General features: G+C 64.3%; 1 protein-coding gene across 1 annotated transcript in view; it reads left to right on the top strand.

Annotated features, from left to right (window-relative positions):
* PPP2R2C (protein phosphatase 2 regulatory subunit Bgamma) overlaps nucleotides 1-18291 on the top strand; it is an 81185-nt gene that overhangs the window by 55496 nt on the left and 7398 nt on the right. The window contains exons 5-6 of the mRNA XM_062212836.1: nucleotides 2443-2620; nucleotides 11079-11243. Of these exons, the coding sequence (XP_062068820.1) occupies nucleotides 2443-2620; nucleotides 11079-11243 (343 nt within the window). The remainder of the gene's footprint in view (nucleotides 1-2442; nucleotides 2621-11078; nucleotides 11244-18291) is intronic.

The raw sequence follows: 18291 nt of genomic DNA, 5'->3' as shown, positions 1-18291 counted from the left end.
GGCCCCTGCTGGGACAGGCACAGCCCTCCAGCCATGGGCAGGTGTCTTCCGCACCGTCTCACCATGGCCGTTCCTTTAAGCTGGTCAGATCCCCTAATTACCACCTCCGTGTCACAGAACGGGGAACAGAGCCGGGACCAAGTCCACGAGTCGCTCCAGGGTCGGCGTCCCTGTCTCCCCCATGAAGTGGGACCAGGTCCCTCCTCGCGGGTGGTTCGTGGCATCTCGCTACGGGGCTGTGGGACAGTCAGAGGCTCGTTCTCCAGCGGAGCAGGCCCGTCTTGTCCCCCGCTGGCTGCCGGCCCGTGCCCGGCACTCAGTGGGCGCTTGGCGCGTGTCTGCGGAAGGTGATGCCGGCGCACGGCTGGTTCCGGGCTGCGCACTCAGCTGGAGCTTCCCGGGCCCCTGCTGTGTTGCCCGCTCTGCTCCAGGCCCGGGGGGAGGGGGTTGCATTGTGAGCACAGGTGTGTCCGGTTAGCCGGCTCCCCAGTGCTGGAACCACAGCCCCGAGGTGGGCGGCCCACGGTTCTGGCTGCCGAGAGTCCGTACGGCACAGCACGGGCCCTATGAGGACTCCGGTGTGGGTGGCCAGCACCTGCGGAGGGCAAGGTCACATCTCGACACAGGAAGCCGGAGAGAGCCAGGGCGGGGTCCTGTCCTGTCCACGCTCTTAGGAGAAACCACGCAGGTTCCCTGAGAAGGGCCTCGAACCCTTTCCAGGCCACTTCTGTCATTCATCTAAGGCCCGCCTCTTAAAGGCCCAGCGCCCCATCACCTCCCTGGGGACTGAGTGCCCATCACATGAGGCTTTAGGGGACAAACCACAGCCAAGCCACAGCAGTGTCCCCAGCACCCGGGCTGAGTCAGTGTAGAGGAGGTGACCCCAGAGGGCTGGAGAGGAGCTATGGCAAGAGCTGGCCCGTGACCCAGCCCCACAAGTGCCGGGCTCACATCACGTGAGCTCCCTGCCACCCTGGGCCCTTCTCTTAGCCACCAGGGTGCTGCCCCCACCCAGGAGTGCTGGGCACCCACACCTCTGCGGCAAATCCAGGCATGGCCGCTCCATGCCACACCCCGGAAGGGATTTAGCAGGTGCACGCTGGCTAAGCTTCCAGCGAGCTGTCAGAGACATCAGGCGGTAACCAGGGTGTTCCTGGGAAGGAGAAACAAGTGTTTATAGAGCAGCTGCGAAGTGACTGGTGAATGGCTCGTAGCAACCCTGGGGAAGCCGCGAGGCCACTTAGCCTCGATGCCGAGTAATGGGGGAGAGGGCGCCCCCACCCCACCTCCAGCTCCAAGAGTTTACGAGGGTCTCGTCTAGTGGGAGGGGTGCGGCTTTCACGTCCTGGTGGTCTGCACAGGAGGCCACAGCCCAGGGGAAGCCCCGGGTTGATTTCTCTCCCAGATCTGGAGGGAAATGACAGGAATGATGTGTGCGTGCGCTGCACGTACCCCAAGACACAGCCTCGAGCAAGGCCACAGGGGAAATCTGGGGGGCACCCGGGTGTCCCAGCCTTTCCTTGTGACTTTCTCCCTCCCCCCTCTCACTGGGGCCCCCTCCCCGCTGTCACCAGGGCCCCTCTCCTCTCCCCCCCAGCCAGGGCCCCTCCCCCTCTCACCGCCCCCCCCCCCCCAGTCCGTGCAGCTCTGAGTGGGGTCAGGGCAGCTCGTGCTGGAGGCAGCCGTTGTTCACTGCAAGGCTGCTCAGTGCTGGGCTGGGTGCTGGGCCCCTGGGGTCCCTGACGTGAGTGAGACCAGGCTGTCTCCGTCTCCAAACCGTCCCAGCCTCTCGAGGAAACAGACCTGGAACCATCGCTCGGTGCCCAGTGCTGTGATGGGAGCCCTGCGTTACCTGCTTGGTGAACTCCTATTTGTCCTGTAGGACCCTGTGGGGGCCTGCGCTGTGGCTCAGTGGGTAAAGCTGCAGCCTGCAGCGCCCGCATCCCGCTTGGGCGCCGGTTCTAGTCCCGGCTGCTCCACTTCCCACCCAGCTCCCCGCTGATGCACCTGGGGAAGCAGCAGTGGTGGCCCAAGGGCTTGGGCCCCTGCACCCACGTGGGAGACCCGGAAGAAGCTCCTGGCTCCTGGCTCCTGGCTCAGCCCTGGCCATTGCAGCCACCTGGGGAGTGAACCAGCGCATGGGCGATCTCTTTCTCCATCTCTGTCTGTAACTCCACCTTTCAGCTAAATAAAGTAAATCTCAGAAAAATAAAAACGCCCTCTGAGCCTTCACCTGGACTCCCGTTGCCCCTGCAGTACCTCCCCCGCCCTCTGGGCACCTCCATGTCCACCCCAGGCCACCCCTGGGCATCTGAGTGGGAGGAGGAGGAGGAGGGCCCGGCACGGTGCAGGCTCATTGCACCCCATGTCAGGCTCACTGTGCCCCCCCTGCACCCCAAGCCCTGTGCCCCGCCCCCGGCCCTGACCACGCCCTCCCTGCAGGTGCCCGTGCTGAAGCCCATGGACCTGATGGTGGAGGTGAGCCCGCGGAGGATCTTTGCCAACGGCCACACCTACCACATCAACTCCATCTCCGTGAACAGCGACTGTGAGACGTACATGTCGGCCGATGACCTGCGCATCAACCTCTGGCACCTGGCCGTCACCGACAGGAGCTTCAGTATCCTTGGCCGTGGGCCAGTGCCGGGCGGGCCCGGGTGGCGCTGGCTGGGATTGGGCCCCTGGGCAGGCCCGGGTGGCGCTGGCTGGGATCGGGCCCCCGGGTGGGCCTGGGTGGCGCTGGCTGGGATCGGGCCCCTGGGTGGGCCTGGGTGGCGCTGGCTGCGATCGGGCCCCTGGAATCACTTCTGAAATGAGGGAGCCGCTGGTGTACACGGGAACTGAGGCCTGGGAGGGCGTCAGCCCCAAGTCTGCTTCAGAAAACTTGAAAATGACAGTGCCCGGGGCTGCCTGGGCCTCTTCCCGGCGTCCTGGGGCCTCAGCAGGAACCGGGCCATAGGACAGGGCCCGGGGCCATCTGCCCTGAGGAGGGTGAGTGACAACCTGGGTGTCAGAAGTCGGCCGCACTGGGCTCCCAGGGGCCCCTGCTCAGTGGTCCCTGTGTCTGTACCAAGGGGTCCCGGGGCAGTAGCATTGCTGCTCCCAGGCAGCCGGTGGGGCTCCGTGGGCATCCCAGGGGCAGGGCACGGCGCAGCCACCAAGGCCTGTGTTGGACGATAACGCCCGGGGCTCAGTGTCCGGGACCAGCAGTAACGGTCATAGTAATTAATGGAAGGCTCTGCTTACATCAGTGTGCTCATGCCAGCTCGGGCCTTCGCAGAGGGGAAACTGAGGCATGGAGCGCCCAAGTTAGCCTGGTCACGGCGGCCAGTGTCAAGGCCGCGATTCAGACCCAGGCCCTGTGCCCCCAGCCTCAAGGGGCCTGCAGGAGCAGATGAGTGTGTGTGACCTGTGTATGTGTGTAAGCATGTGAGTGTGTCAGTGCATGAGCAGGTGAGGGTGTGTGAGTGTATGTGGATGTAAGTCTGAGTGTGTGAGTGTGTATAAGTGTGTGAGGGTGTGCACTTGAGAGTGTGCAGTTGTGTGAGCATGTGTGTGTGAGCATGAGTGTGTATGCACGTGTGAGAGAATATGTGTGAGCATGTGCATGTGTGTGACCATGTATGTGAGTGCATGTGTGTGTGAGTGACCATGTGTGTCTCTGTGTGCATATGTGAGTCTGAGCATGCGTGTGTGCATGTGTGTATGATCATGTATGTCTGTGTGAGCATGTGTGTGCATGTGTGTATGATCATGTATGTGTGTGCATATAAGTGTGTATGACCATATATTCTCTGTGTGTGAGCATGCGTGTGTGCATGTGTGTATGACCATGTATGTCTGTGTGAGCATGTGTGTGCACGTGTGTATGATCATGTATGTGTGTGCATGCGAGTGTGTATGACCATATATGTCTCTGTGTGTGAGCATGTGTGTGTGCATGTGAGTGTGTGTGACCATGTATGTATGTGTGTATGTGTGTGTGAGAGCATGTGTGTGCATGTGCATGTGTGTGACCATGTATGTGTGTGTGAGCATGTATGTGTGCATGTGTGTGTGACCATGTGTGTGTGTGAGTGTGTGTGTGAGCGTGTGTGTGTGTCCATCTGTGCGCAGTGCAGAAGATCCAGGGCACAGAGGTTCCCTGGCGCGCAGAACTGAGGCATATGCGAGGAGTGGCGTGGTGGCCCCAGGGCTGTGTGGAGGCCGTGGACACCTCGCCCCCTGCCCTCTGCGTGGCCACAGGGCGACGTGACACAGGGACCCAGAGCAGAGAGGCAGGTGCGCCGCCCTCGGTCAGGACTGGGCGGCAGGTGCTGTGCCGGGCCTGCTGGCAGCCGGGCTGGGAGAAGCGTGCGGGAGGCGGGGGGCAGCTGTGACTCCTTGCTGGGCCGGGAACCACGCTGGATTTCTGTGACACCTTCAGAGCCGGTCCCACTGGGGCCTCTGGAGGCAAGGCTGGGGCCTGCAGGCCGCGTCCAGGCAGAGTGGCGGACGTGCGGTGCGCGTCCTCGTGACTCCTGCCCTCCGGCGTCTCGGGCTCCTCTGACCGCTCCCTCCCCGGCCCTTGGCCACTCTCTGGCTGCACGGGTCTTCTGTCGGTATAACCTCTGCCCCATTGCTGGTAGAAGCCTTGAGGTTGGGAACCTAGGGCAAGGCCCCTCTGTATCCCTGCACCCCCCACACAGCAGGTGCCTCGCGGTGGGTACAGACGGAGCGGGCCGGTGACCCTAAGAAGGAAGAAGTCCTCTGCTTGCACGTGGGCTTAGGATGCAGGCACTCTCGTCCACCTGGGCTCCAGGTGGCCCAGACACCCAGGCCTGGAAGATCCAGAGAAAGGGCCTGGATGCTGGCTGTGGCTGCCGGGGACAGACCTGGCTCACCCTCCTGGGCTGTCGCCGTCCCCAACTGGAAGGGCAGGGGATCCTCATAGGGAATCCAGGAGCCATGGAGCCGCATGGGGGCCGGCGACTGTGCTGTTTTCTGTCCTAAGCGACAGTCGCTGCAGTGTCACAGGTCGGCTCCTGTAAGATCCCCACCTCTGGGGTTGTTCCAGCACCCTCTCCCCCAGCCCTGCCTCAGCATCTGTGTAACCTCTCTCCTCTCTCGTCCTCTGCTACCATGCCTCATGGCCGCCGTGCAGCACTGGGCGAGCTGTCTTCTAAGTTCCATGCATCTTAGAAGTAACAGATGGCACGGGAGGCTGGGCTGACAGACCCCCGCTTCCCTTTTGGCGCCCAGAGAATGTTAAAGATGGTTCAATTGATTTTCCTGCCCCCTGAGCGATTTCTCATGCTGGAAGCTGGCATCGCACCAAGCCTCGGTCTGCAACAAATTTCCAGCTCCCATATATGGAGCGGTCCCTGCAGCCAGGCGGGCTGGAGGCTGGGGTGGCTCTGAGCAGCTGCAGGGGGGCTGGGACCTCGGTCAGCGCCCGCCTGCTGCAGAACTCGGCTGGTTCTCTGTGCCTGGAACAAAGGAGGGACCGGCCAGGCCCCCTCCACCTGCCAGGCTCTGCGCCAAGTCCATGGTCCCAGAGCCTGGAACCCAGCCCTGTCTCTGCCACCCACTCCCCGAGCAAGCCCGGCCAGCCGTGCAGCCTGTCTGAGCCTCAGGACCTGATGTAATGTGGACACGCCTCCCTCACCCGCCCAGGACCGCTGCCGAGGGCCCAAGGGCAGTCATTTAGGTTGTTTACTGCACACAGGAGATGGTGAGCAGGGAGAGGCACTGGGGAAGGGGGACTTCTTCCTCCGTGCTTCCCAGAGGACGTACCTTTCACAACTTGGACCAAGGCATCTTTTGAGTGAGTGGGGCTCCCAAGTCCTGCCCCTGTGGGATTCACCGTGGGCAGGAAGAGACCCTCCCCAAACCGAGCCCACTGAGCCTGGCCCCAGCTGCCTCTGCCGCCCACACATGTCTAGGCCACTCCGGCTTCCCTCGCCCTGACCAGGGCAGTGACCTCAACGGTGTCTGCTTTGAGATCTAGGAACCCAGAGTGCTGGGGTTCAAACGTGGACCCCACGACGTGGTGACAGGGGCCTTGGTCAGTTTGCTTGGACTTTGTGCCCATATTCTGCACCTGTGAAGTGAGAAGAAGCCCCTGCTTGCACCCTAGGGCCGCCCTGAGGGCCAGGTGTTCGAGACCCCTGTGCAGCCCATCTCAGCCCGCTGTCCCCTCAACGTCAGTGAGCCAGGTCACATCGCCCCCTGCAGAGAATCCTCCAGAAACTCCTGCCAACTTGGAGTAGACCCCTTCCCCTTTCTTGGGCTTCTGAGGCCCTGCAGGTGCTGTCCCCGGGGCTCAGCCTGCCAGCTGCCTCCCGCTGCAGGGCCATTGTTGGACGCCTGTCCCCTCTGCCTAGGCAGTTTCTCCAGCCTCTGTCCAGGGGACGCCACCCTGGGGAGCCTCCCCTGCCACTTGTCCCTGAAGGAGTCCCTCCCTCCTGACCCCCTTGAGCCCTCTCTCCTGTTTACAAGTAAGTGTCTGTACCTTGCCTCCTGTCTGCCTCCAGCCTCTCCCCCTGGACTGGCAGCTCTGTGAGGCCGGGGACCTGTGTGTCCCAGCTGGCCCCACACACGACAAACCCAGCTCCTCCCTGTCCTGCAGTCACGTGCAAAGGCCCTGTCCTGGGTTTGGACCTCAGAGGCTACAGTGAGAGCCAGGAAGCAGTGCTGTACCCACAGAGATGGACAGACCACCGAGGGACGCAGGGCGTGGAGGGGCCTTGGACGAGGAGGTTGCCCCCTCAGAGCCCAGCTCTACATCTCCAATGAGGGGGTGTCAGTTGCCTGGAGAGCTCATCACCACCCAGGACCTGCAACTGCAGGTGCGCAGGCAGCAGTGGCTGTCGTGGGGCCGCTGTTTCGTGATGAGAGGCACGGTGTGACAGTTACGTGCACAGGTTCTGCATCCCAGTGGCCCCTGTTTAAACCCCTGCCCTGCCCTGTCCCAGCGTGCGTAGTGTCCTAACTTTCCTGTGGCTCTGTTTGCTCACTGTCACAGGAGGGTGTGACAGTGCCTACTGGGTAGTGGTGTTGAAAGGTGACAGGTGCAGTGTGGGGCGGTGCCCAACAGGGTCAGCACCATGGACAGCGGCGTCGGCTATTGGAAGCCCAGGGCCACTGAAATGGCTGACCACCTGACTGCCCTGGCCAAGGCCCCAAGGCAGTGGTGCACAGGAGTCTGAACAACGGCCTCCCTTGCGGGGGGGTGGCCCCGTGGTGTTTGTAGAGTCTGTGGTAGAAATAACAGCGCCGTGGCCAGGTTCAAGGCTCCAGAGCCGTGTCCATGAACAGGGAGCTGGGAAGAGGCTCTTGTCCACTCTTACCAGCTGCTGGTGTGATGTGTGGTCGCAGGGGCCAGGCCAGGGAGGCCTGGTGAGGCCAGCGCACCCACATGGGCTGGGAGACAGCTCCAGGCACCTGTCCAGCCACAGCCTGCCTGTGGTAAGGGGGAAATGGGGCGCCCTGCCCGGTGAGGGAAGCTGGCAGGGCTCCAGGTGGCAGAGCCGGGACAGGACCCCCAGCAGCAAGGCTTCAGGACACTCTCAGGAGGCTGGAGTTGTCCCGCTGCTGCCCGACACCCACCACCCCGGTCGCGGCTGGAGTTGTCCCGCTGCTGCCCGACACCCACCACCCCGGTCACGGCTGGAGTTGTCCCGCTGCTGCCCGACACCCACCACCCCGGTCACGGCTGGAGTTGTCCCGCTGCTGCCCGACACCCACCACCCCGGTCACGGCTGGAGTTGTCCCGCTGCTGCCCGACACCCACCACCCCGGTCACGGCTGGAGTTGTCCCGCTGCTGCCCGACACCCACCACCCCGGTCACGGCTGTCCTCGCTGAAGGACGTGGTCAGTGCCTGTGCTTGGGCAGCTGTCTGATGTCCTAGCACTTTCTCTAGATGGCGGGATGGGAGCGTGTGACCCTGTCCCTTCCCAACAGGCCCCCGTGACGTTCCTGTAGCACACACCAGATTTAACCCCTGGCCCGAGGCTGCGCCCCCACTCGTCCTCTGCTCCCCCCTCCTCCATTGGTCCTGTTAACCCCACTCCCATACCCCACACCTCAGCACCCTGGGAAACTCGCCCAGCCTCACCCTCACCTGGCTTCCTTCTCTTAACCCTTCTGCTTCTCTGCTTCCAGAGAGAGAGAGACAGACAGACAGACAGACGGCTTCCTCAGAGCCTTCCCACGGCTGCCAGTCCCCACCCCCTTTGCTGCACCTGACTGCCGGGATAAGCCCTGCCCACCTTGGGCCTCTGTGTCAGAGACCCGCCCAGGCTCTCACACAGCTCAGTGTAAATCACCCCTGCACCATGGCCCCTGGAGCAGGGATCGCGATGCTGCGTCTGATTTCCCGCTGGGCTGGGGCCCCAGAGTTCTGCTGGGGGTGCGGCTGCTGGATGCATCCCAGCTCTGCCAGCCCTGGGGTTCCCCTCCCAGCCCTCGGAAGCCAGGACAAGCCAGGGGCCACCTGGGGCTGTTGAACTTGGCACCCTCGGCAGCCAGCTTGGTTTCATGCTTTTCTTCAGATTTGACTCACGTCCATCTCATTGGCCTTGAACCTTGTGTCATCTCCCGAGGTCTTCGCCCAGGCCACAGAGCAGGAGGGCAGGGGCAGGTGCAGAGGGCTGGTGATGCTTCCCACGTCGCAGTCTGCGTGGCTCCTTCCCAAGTGTCTCGGGAGCCGTACGCTGGCTCGTGGCAGAGCTAAAGAGATCACTGTCCACCCAGACTTCGGGACTTGAGCCGTGAGGGTGTGTGCAGCCGGCCCCCGACCAGTGGCCCTGACTCTGGCTTCCACTTCCCCGTGTGGTCAGGAGGAGCCTGCACAGGGCAGGAAAGAGCCTGTGCTACAGCTGTGAGCCCCAGGACCTTGGGATGTGATGTAGCTGAGATGGAGCTTGTACAGAGGTGATCAAGTTAAAACAAGGCCCCCTAATCCAGTCTGGATGATTAGGTCCCCAGAGGAGACCAGGACACAGAGGGGGGACGTGGGAGCCCACGAGGTGTCGGCAGCCACCGGCAAGGCAAGAGGGCAGGGCCTCGGGAGGAGCCAGCCTGCCGGCCCGCTCACCTTGAACTTCTGACCTGCAGAGCCGTGCGTGGGAAATGTCTGTGGGTTAAGCCGTCTGGTCTGTGGCATTTCGCTCGGCCTCCTGCAAAGAGCTTTGAGTGGCCTCGCTCTTGTCTGTAGCCAGGTCATCTTCGGAGCGAATGTGCGGGGAAAGCAGTTCCTCTAAACAGCTTCTGTGCGCAGGGTCCCACGTCCCTGGGGAGCCCCCGTGGGACTCCTGTCCCGGCGTGGCCCTCGGCCAGGCTGGCTGCTCTGAGGTTGCCATGGTAACGGCCTCCCATCCCGACAGCATTGTCCTGCTGCTACGTCCCGATGACCCATGCTGCTCAGTTCAATCAGCGGTGACCAAGGCCGCCGGCGCCTCTGTCTCTGCCCGGTCCCTGTGTGCATAGCTTCTGCCTTTCTGGGGTCAGGAGCCGCCCAGCGAGCCCCAGCCCAGCGCCCCTGGGGGCTGCCCCACGGGGAGAGCTGTGGGTTGTGTGAAATGCGTTTGTTCCTCAACAGTCAGAGGCACCCGGGCTGGGAGTCTGAGAGCTGGGATTCCAGGTCTCGCTCTGGCTCCACGTGTGGTCCCGGCCTGGTCCCTTCCTGCCCCCAGCCTCCCTCTCCGCCTGGACTGGAGCGTGGTTGTCCTGTCCCGTGTGTCCGGCCCGTGCTGGGCGCAGCTCTGTGCGTACTGCCCGGTCTCCAAGCTTACTTGGTTGCTTTGTCTTTAGAGAGGAGCTCATCACAGCGTCTCCACTTGAGTCCTCGGGGTGTGAGTTAGAACCCGTGCACCGTTTCGGCTCTTAGGGAGCTCTGTCTTTGCCTGGGCCTCACTTGAGCTCCTGATGCGCGCGCCTGATTCTGTTAGCAGCCTGCAGAGACTTGCCTCGGGGGCCGAGTGGCCCTTGGTTCTGCGCCCGCTGTGCCAGTGCGGAGGTCCTGGTGCTGAGCTCGGAGGATCTCGGGGAGGGGGCAGAATAGGGAGCAGGCCCGGCCGGGCTGTGTCGCACAGGGAGCAGCAGCAGAGCGGGGCTGTTGTGGGGAGGCAGGGTTGCAGGCCTCCTGGTTGGCTTGCTCGTGGTCTGTGGCTGCTTGGGCTCCGCACGAGCCGTGCTGAGCGGTGGCAGCCACGCTGGAGCCCTTAGGGCCGGCGAGGCCTGCGGCACGGACTCTACAGAGAGCAGTCGCCACCTGGGAGCTGGAGGGTTGCACCTGGGAAAGCCCCCGCTTGGCCCCCACGGGAAGGGTGTTGGTTGTGAGGCCCGGGGAGCAGAGGCCGCACGGCAGAGTCTTTGTGTCACACTTCCGTGCTCAGTGCCGTGCCTTCTCGGACGGCTCTAGGAGAGGGTCCTTGGTCCTCTGTCCTAGCCCCTGGTGGCCATCGGCTCGGGCATGTTTGCCTCCAGGGGCTGCGGCTGTCATAGAACCACACACATGACCTAAGTCCTGAGCCCCAGCCAGGGGAAGGCCAGGAAGGCGGGGCCGTGTGCAGTGACAGTGACAGTCCGAGGCTTGGGACAGCCCGAATGTCCCCCTCGGGGGCTGCAGGTGTGTCCACTGCAGAGCTGCAATTCCAACCCCAGCCTCATGTGCTGGTGAAGAGGTGGCGTGCGTGTCAGGGGAGACTGGAGGCCCAGGATGCTGCTGCCAGAGGGGACAGAGCCGCTGGAGTGAGGCCAGGGTGTGCCGGGCCTGGAAGGCTATACCATGGGGTTCCGATGCCCTGCTGGGGCCACTGGGACTGGGCAGGTCAAGGGCAGGCCTTGGAACTGGGGAGGGGTGAGGCTGCTCGGTCCTGTAGGCACCAGGCTCCCAGGCGGGGCTACCTCCTTGGCCAGCAGCAGGTGGAAGCCCCCCATCTACACCGCTCAGCCCATCCTGGCATTCCCAGGACTCTGTAGGAGTAGGGGGTTGGCGGTGGCGGGGGAGGGGGGCTGCGATGTGGGGGACGTTCACTCCGGGAGGCACTGGGGCACCCTGCACGGCTGCTTCCTTGACCTCGCTGCCCACAGACATCGTGGACATCAAGCCGGCCAACATGGAGGACCTCACCGAGGTGATCACGGCGTCCGAGTTCCACCCGCACCACTGCAACCTGTTTGTGTACAGCAGCAGCAAGGGCTCCCTGCGGCTCTGCGACATGCGGGCGGCCGCCCTGTGCGACAAGCACTCCAAGCGTAAGTGCCCGCGCGAGGCGGGGAGCAGGGGCGCAGGGCTCAGTGGGCGGGCTCTGTGCTGCTTCCCTGCTGGGCTGCCACCCACTGCCCCTCTGCGTCTCAGACACTGCCCTGCCCCCGGGGCCAGGCCGCTGCGATGACGGCCAGGGGATCTGGAAGCTAAGGAGGCACACATTCAGGTGTCCCCTCCTCCAGGAAGCCCTCCCTGACCCCCAAAGCATCCCACTGTCACAGCACTGGCCACACCTGGGAGCTCCCGAGTCTGTCCCTTGTCACTAACCCTAGAGCCACCACAGGGCTGTGCTTGAGGTCTGGGGCTGAGCCACCCCCGCCACCACGGCCCCGGCTGCACCAAGCTCCTCGTGCAAGTCTCCCCAAGCTCCCCGAGCTCCGAGGGGCCCACTGCACAGAAGACAAAATCGAGCCCCAGGTGAAGAGCGCCAGGCCTGGTCTGCTTGCTTCTGGGTCGTGGCGCTGGCCACGCAGGCGGTCCCCACGTGGTGCCCCTTCCAGATGAGCCAGTGGGGAGAGCGGGGCCATGTGGTTTGTCTCTCCCTGGCGCCCACCCCCTTGCCCGGGAATAAGGCTATGTTGAGTGAGTGATGGCAGCCAGGCCTGCAGGAAGCAGGTGGCAGAGGGCCGGTTGGACGCGACAGGGTCACTCTCTGCCCCTTGGGAATTTGATTTCGTGGGCATTCGGGGCTGGAGGTTCTGCGCCAGCCCCAGGGTCTCAGGCCTGGGGTCCTCAAAGCCTCCCATCCCCTCCTCCTTTCTTGCCAAGTTCTGTCCCCACGTCCCTGCCCACTGCTCACCTAGGGGTTGCTCGTCCCCTGAGCATTCTGCAGGCTCCTGTTCCTGCTGCAGCAGAGACCCCATGGGCAGACGCCTCCCCCACCCGGCGTCCAGTTCGACGCGCACTGACTGGCACATGGTGTCAAGGTGTGGTCATCGGTGTCAGCGACACCCAGAGAGGCCGGGGGCGGGACTTACGGTTCAGACAGCTGGGGGTGTGTACGGAGCTCTCCTGGGGAAGGTGGGGGCGGTGTGACTGGTTGCAGTGACCACGGGGGGTGGGGGTAGAGCTGGAGTGGGGAGGGCCACCCGGGCCGCAGCTGTGGGTCACGGGGAGGAGCTGCCTCTCATCCCGAGACTGGCAGGTCTCGGCAAGGAGGGGGTGCAGCCGGTGACAGCGGGACTGTGCAGGCTCCCAGAGAGGAGAGACGCCCAGGCCAGGCTGGGGCTGGGGGAGGCCCGCCTCTGCTGTCCACTCCTGCTGCTCCCCGAGGGCAGGTGAAGGTGGGGACGCTTCCTGGGACAGAGGGTGTAGTGGGGAGGGGCCGGCAGGCTCAGGACAGCAGCCCGACGCTGGGGTCCAGAGCCCAGGGAGGAGTCCTAGGCAGAGACACAGGTGAGGGAGTTGCAGGTGTCTGGACGGGGTGGGAGGCCGAGGGGCCGCTGAGATGCCCCGGGTGCTCCCGGTGAGTGGAGAGCGCTGGCCCCAAGCCACAGCCCAGCGGCCGTGTCCGTTTCCCATGACCGCCACAACACGACACAGGGTGGCTACAGCGTAAATCTGTCCTCCCCCAGGCTGAGGTCAGGGGTCCACCTGGGCCTTGTCAGCCATAGTCGAGGCGGCAGCAGGGCTCTGGGGAGAAGCCCCGTCCCCTGCTCAGGGCCCCTCCTTCCCTCTTCCATGTGCAAGGACCCTGGGCCAGCGCCCTCTCCCCGTGGTAACACACCATAGCCAGTGGGCTGTGGACTGCCCCACGGACATGGGGCCGTTATTCTGCCCACCACAGGGCCTTGGCCCAGCCACCTTATGTCCGTGGCCTGATGACGTCGGCCACATGCACTCCAAGCTTTAGCTCAGAGTCAAGTGGCGCAGAAGAGAGACCTGCCCCAGGCCCAGCTCTGACCCCGTTGGAACCTCGTGGGAAGAGGATTGAGGCTCCATGGCAAATCCATCTGTATAGGAGAGAGCAGAGCAGTGCACGTGCTGAGTCGGCAGAGCATGTGCTGAGTCAGCATTCTACATGATGAGTCGGCAGAGCACGCGCTGAGTCAGCAGTGCATGTGCTGAGTCAGCATTCTGTGTGATGAGTCAGCAGTGCATGTGCTGAGTCAGCATTCTGTGTGATGAGTCAGCAGTGCACGTGATGGTAAGTCAGCAGCAGTGGCGCCCAGAGAGTGAAACGCTGTCCGGCCTGTTCACGTATTTAGAAGGCGCTTTAATGACACGAGGAAATGGTTGTGTTCAGACAAGCCAGTGACTACCACGGAAAGTAGCAGAGGGGAAACGCTGGAGAGGAATCCATTGAGACACTGCCCCCTAGTGGCGGGCTGTGGGAACGCGATCCGCCGTGTCGTGTGTGTGTGTGTGTGTGTGTGTGTGTGTTGGTGCTCTAATAATGGATTGAGACTGAATCAGAGCACGCGTGTGTGGAGGGCAGCAGTATCCGGGGATCACGGAGACACAGTCCTGTGTCCCCCACACTGAGCGAGGTCCCTCGTGTGCTGCAGCCGCTTGCCAGGGCCCCCGCTGTGCACCGCCTCCTCTCGCTCCCCAGCTGTGACAGAGCTGCCCCCAGCGCCTTGCACACTTCCTGGGCACGGCACCTCCGGTCACATGACTGCCTCGTGACTGTCATGTGCCCAGCGTCAGATGAGCCTGTGTGAGGCAGCCCCAGACCCTAACGTGGGAGAGAACACCCTTGTTCCCAACAGCTCAGCTCCTTCCTCGCCCCCAGCCCCCAGCTGCAGTGAGCAGTAACTGCAGGGCACTGGTGGACTCGGCCTCTCCCAGACAGCACTGCGGTTCTGGAAGCTTCCTTGCAGGGCCACGGTGTCCAGGGAGGAGCCTTGGGTCTGCGGGGCCACCGTGGGGTGGATGGTGCCTGGGCGACTGTGCGGCCAGTTCCACTGCTGAGAAGTTCCAGGGGCCTGCTGGCCACTGCCCAGTGGCTGCCATGGGGACAGTCTGTTGTTTCTAGAATTTTTCTTTCCCTCTCGAATTCCGGTCCTGCACATACACTTCCTCTCACGCCAGGCTCCCGTAGGCTGAGGGCTTCCGTCTCCCGCGCCTCGTATCGTTGAGTTTGCCGTGGAGAGGCCGTGAGTGGGTGCGCTGTGCACCCTGCGCGCTGCGCCCTCGCTGTGCTGGGTCTGGGTCAGGCTGGGAGCCGGGGGAGACCTGGAGACGGCGTGGGGACTGGCGGGGAGCGACACCTGGGCACCAGGGCTGCCTGCGTGGTTCCGCACAAGGGAAAACCGTGCTGAATGCAGAGCTCCTGCCGCCCCCGGGAAATGGGGAGGGGCTGGGGGGCTGGGCGGCACGTGCGAGGGCAAGGCAGGCGGTCATGGGCCACGCTGTTCCCTGTCCACAGTCTTTCTCCAGAGCACCAGACATCCGGTCTTTTGTCTGCTCGCAGTGTGATGGTAACCATGGAAACGCAGCACAGCCGTCCTCCGAACCCGGAGTTATTTCTGCTCTTGACAGCACAGAACATTCCGGAAGGAAGGGCTGTCGGGCTTGGAGCACAAGATTTCTTAGAGAGGGGGTGATGGCAGCCGAGACCCTTCGCGGGGCCCCGAGTGTGTGCCTGGGCCAGTCCTGGGGAACCCAGTGAGCGCAGCCGGCACTGGCCGGCCACGTGCTCCCCTGTCGTGGGACCCCCAGAGCCGCGCTGTTGGGGGAGCCGTGGTACCCACCTCACAGATGGGGGCATTTGCTCCGTCTGCAGCCACAGACGGCCGCGAGCCCCTGGCTTCAAAGCCAGAGGTGTAAAGTCGAGGTGTCGCAGGGTGGTGCTGGTAGAACCGTCCCGGGCACCTGTTTCCTGCCTTCGCCAGCCCCTGGAGGGGCCCGCGGTGGGGCAGGGATTCCTAGGGAGTCGTGGGCTTGGGGAAAGGTCTGTTGTACCAGTCAGCTCGTGGAAACGTGGAAGAAAGTCAGACGCCCAGGTGCTTTCTTACGCAGTCTGGTCTTTGCCCTTCAAGCCTGTCAGAAATGCCCGGGACAGCCGGGCTCGCTGCTGGGCAGGCGAGCGCACGTGGCGTCCCGTGGAGCACGTGGCGTCCCGTGGAGCACGTGGTGTCCTGTGGAGCACGTGGTCCTCTCGCCCTTGGCCTCTGCGTTCTCTCCTCCTGCCCACTAGGGCGGGGTTGGGGAGGACAGGCCCCCACCACCACCCTGTGCCGTGGAGCGTGGAGGCGGAGCCCCCTAAGATGCGGGTCTCCACCCACTCAGGCGGTGCTGGGAACCTGGAGCCAGCCGCGTGGTTTCAGAGGGCACCGAGCAGGCCGGGGCACAGCCAGCCCTGAGGCCACAGTTGGGGAGGTGGCCCCGGCCACGTCCCCGGAACCCAGCTCCTGGTCTGACCTGAGTGGCCGCCCCACCACTGCCCTGGGCGAGCACCAGCTGGGGCACGGGGCGGGGGTGGGGGGCGGGGGAGGGTCCTCTGGCCTCCCTCTTCTCTCGAACCCTCTGCCCTCTTCCTCCTATTAGGTCGATACCCCTGCTCATTTAAAAAAAAAGATGTTTTTAGATTTGGTTTGTTTGAAAGGTGTGGGCACAGAGAGGCGGAGATCTGCCCGCAGAGACGGGTGGGACAGAAGTTCTTGTCTCCGTGTGACACGGAGCAGTGGGCGGCAGGGTGGCGAGGCGCGTGGGGCGGGGCGTGCGTCAGAGCGTGGGGCCTCTCCGGAGGATGTGAGAGCGCCCAGCCGTTCCGACGGGGAAAGCAAGGTTAGGGAGCTCAGCGGGGAATACCGCCCTTCAGGCCAGGCGGCCGGCTCAGGGAAGGGCTGGGAGGCGGTCTCTAGGCTAACAGGGGAGGGGGGCCCAGGTCTGGGGTTTGCTGGGTGTGACGCAGGTGCCCCCACCCTGCCGGGGTTTTGGTATCCAGTGTTAGCCTGGGCACAGAGGAGTCCCGGGGGGCCTTCCTGGGGGGGCGGGGCTGGGACCACCTGCAGGGGGCCCAAGGGCTTGAGCCAGCGCCTGCCGCCCCCAGGGTGCGCATGAGCAGGGGGCTGGACCCCAGGCGCTGGGCGCGCTGTGCCGGATGCCGCCCCCTCACGGCGCGGGCGCCGCTGCTTTCAAGTGGGTGGCAGGGCCTCGGACACCCGCGTTCTTTCCGTCTTTTCTCCTGGCGTCTGAGAGCAGAGGGAGATGCCACGGAGCTCTCTCTGCCCGAACCACGAAAAGTGCCCGGAGCTGCCGGTCTCACCGTCGGGTCGGGCGCAGAAGGGCGCCCCGTGCGACCACCAGTGCGCCTGCGGAAGCCTCCAGGCCCCGTGCGGGCTGCTGGCCAGCCACCCTCGGGCGGGCAGCCCTGGAGAAGCCCACGTCAGCCCCGCCCCCGCCTGCGCCCAGCCCCCAGAGGACAGGGCCTGGTGCTGGCCCGGCAGGCAGCGCTGCAGAGGGAATCGGGAAGGGAAGAGCAGGCGCCCACAGGGGTCTGTGTGCCTGCCGGCCCGCAGCCCCGCCCCTCCCCCCGGGCCGCTCAGGGAGCCAGAGGCCTTGGGGGGCGGGGTCCCCCAGCTGGGGCTTGCAGCATCCAGGGCCTACAGCCTCCCCCGCCCCCAGCTCCCTGCCTTCCTGCTCTGAGTTGTGGGCGCACAGAGGCCCGAAGTCGACGAAGTCGACGGGAACCGCCTCCAAGCGCTGCCCCCGGCTTCCTCCCATCCGCTTACCCGGCGGGGTGGGGCTGCCTCCCAGAGCCGGAACCCTCCTTCCCGGAAGGAGAGGGGACCCTAGGCTCCTGCCCCCTCCAGACCCCTGGTCTAGATCGCAGCCTAGCTCTCCCGACCCTCAGGGCTCCCAGCTCCTGACCGCGGCTGTCTCGTGCCTTCCTCTGCCAGCGCCGGCCCTCACCTCGCCCCTGCCCCAGGACCTTTGCATGAGCTGGCCTCGCTGGGTTCGCTGGCTGGGGTGCTCCTCTCCCAGGTGTCTCCATGGCTCCCTGCCTCGGGTCTGTGCTCGGACGTCTCCTCCCGATGACCCGGCCCCTGCTCTATCTCCCCATGCTTTCTTCCGGCATTCGCAGCAGCCTGCTGGCTAGTGCTTTTTTAAAAAAAAAAAATTTTTTAAATACATGTATTTATTTGAAAGGCAGATGGTTCACTCCCCAGATGCCCGCAATGGCCACAGTTGAGCTGATCAGGAGCCAGGAGCTTCTTCTCGGTCTCCCACGTGGGTGCAGGGATCCCAGCACTTGGGCCATCCTCCACTGCTTTCCCAGGCCACAGCAGAGAGCTGGATCAGAAGTGGAGCAGCCGGGATTCGAACCAGCACCCATATGGGATGCCGGCACTGCAGGCAATGGCTTTACCTGCTGTGTGCAATGTTGGCCCCCACCCCAGGGCCTTGGGTGGGCCTGGCACACAGTAGGTTCACAGGGTGGCCTGGCTGACTGCGTGTGAGTGTGTGAGAGCGTCCGCGATGCAGGAGCCAGCCAACAGGCATGTTTCTGGGAAAAGCAGAGGCAGCAACCGCCCCACCTGGGCTGGGAGGGAGAGGGGCTCCCCCACCCCGAGCAGGGGCCAGCGGCTGGGGCGGACCCGGGGAGCCGGGGAGCCGCACGGGACACTGCAACCCGGTGTGGCCGGCAGGCAGGGCTGGTGCTCAGCCGGTTTCCATGGGGACGGCGAGGCAGGCAGCCCCTCCTTCCTGCCATGCAGAGCCCAAGGACCCCAAGCCTGGGCCCCAGCTGCCCCAGCCCCGTGGCCCGGCAGGCTCTGGTCGGCCACCAATGCCCGAGGCACCACGAAGGGAATATAGCAGTGTCGCAGGGCCACCGGCATTGCCCAGCCTGGCGAGGACACGGCCCAGCGCGTGCGAGAAGGCAGGACGGCCGTGCGAGCTGGCGTCCCGCCCGCGGGTCGGAGGCAGGCAGTGCAGCACAGCGAGTCTGGAGTTGGGGGCGAATTCGCTGCACGTGTATGGGGAGGTTGGCTGAGGTCCTGGGCACGGAATCGGACTCAGATGCTCAGCAAGCAACCGGATCCCTCCAGGGCCGGCCCCTCCCTCTCTGCACGTCACCCTGGGCCT

The sequence above is a fragment of the Lepus europaeus genome, chromosome 16 (genome assembly GCF_033115175.1).
Source record: "Lepus europaeus isolate LE1 chromosome 16, mLepTim1.pri, whole genome shotgun sequence".
NCBI lineage: Eukaryota > Metazoa > Chordata > Mammalia > Lagomorpha > Leporidae > Lepus > Lepus europaeus.
This window is presented reverse-complemented; position numbering and strand designations above follow the sequence as displayed.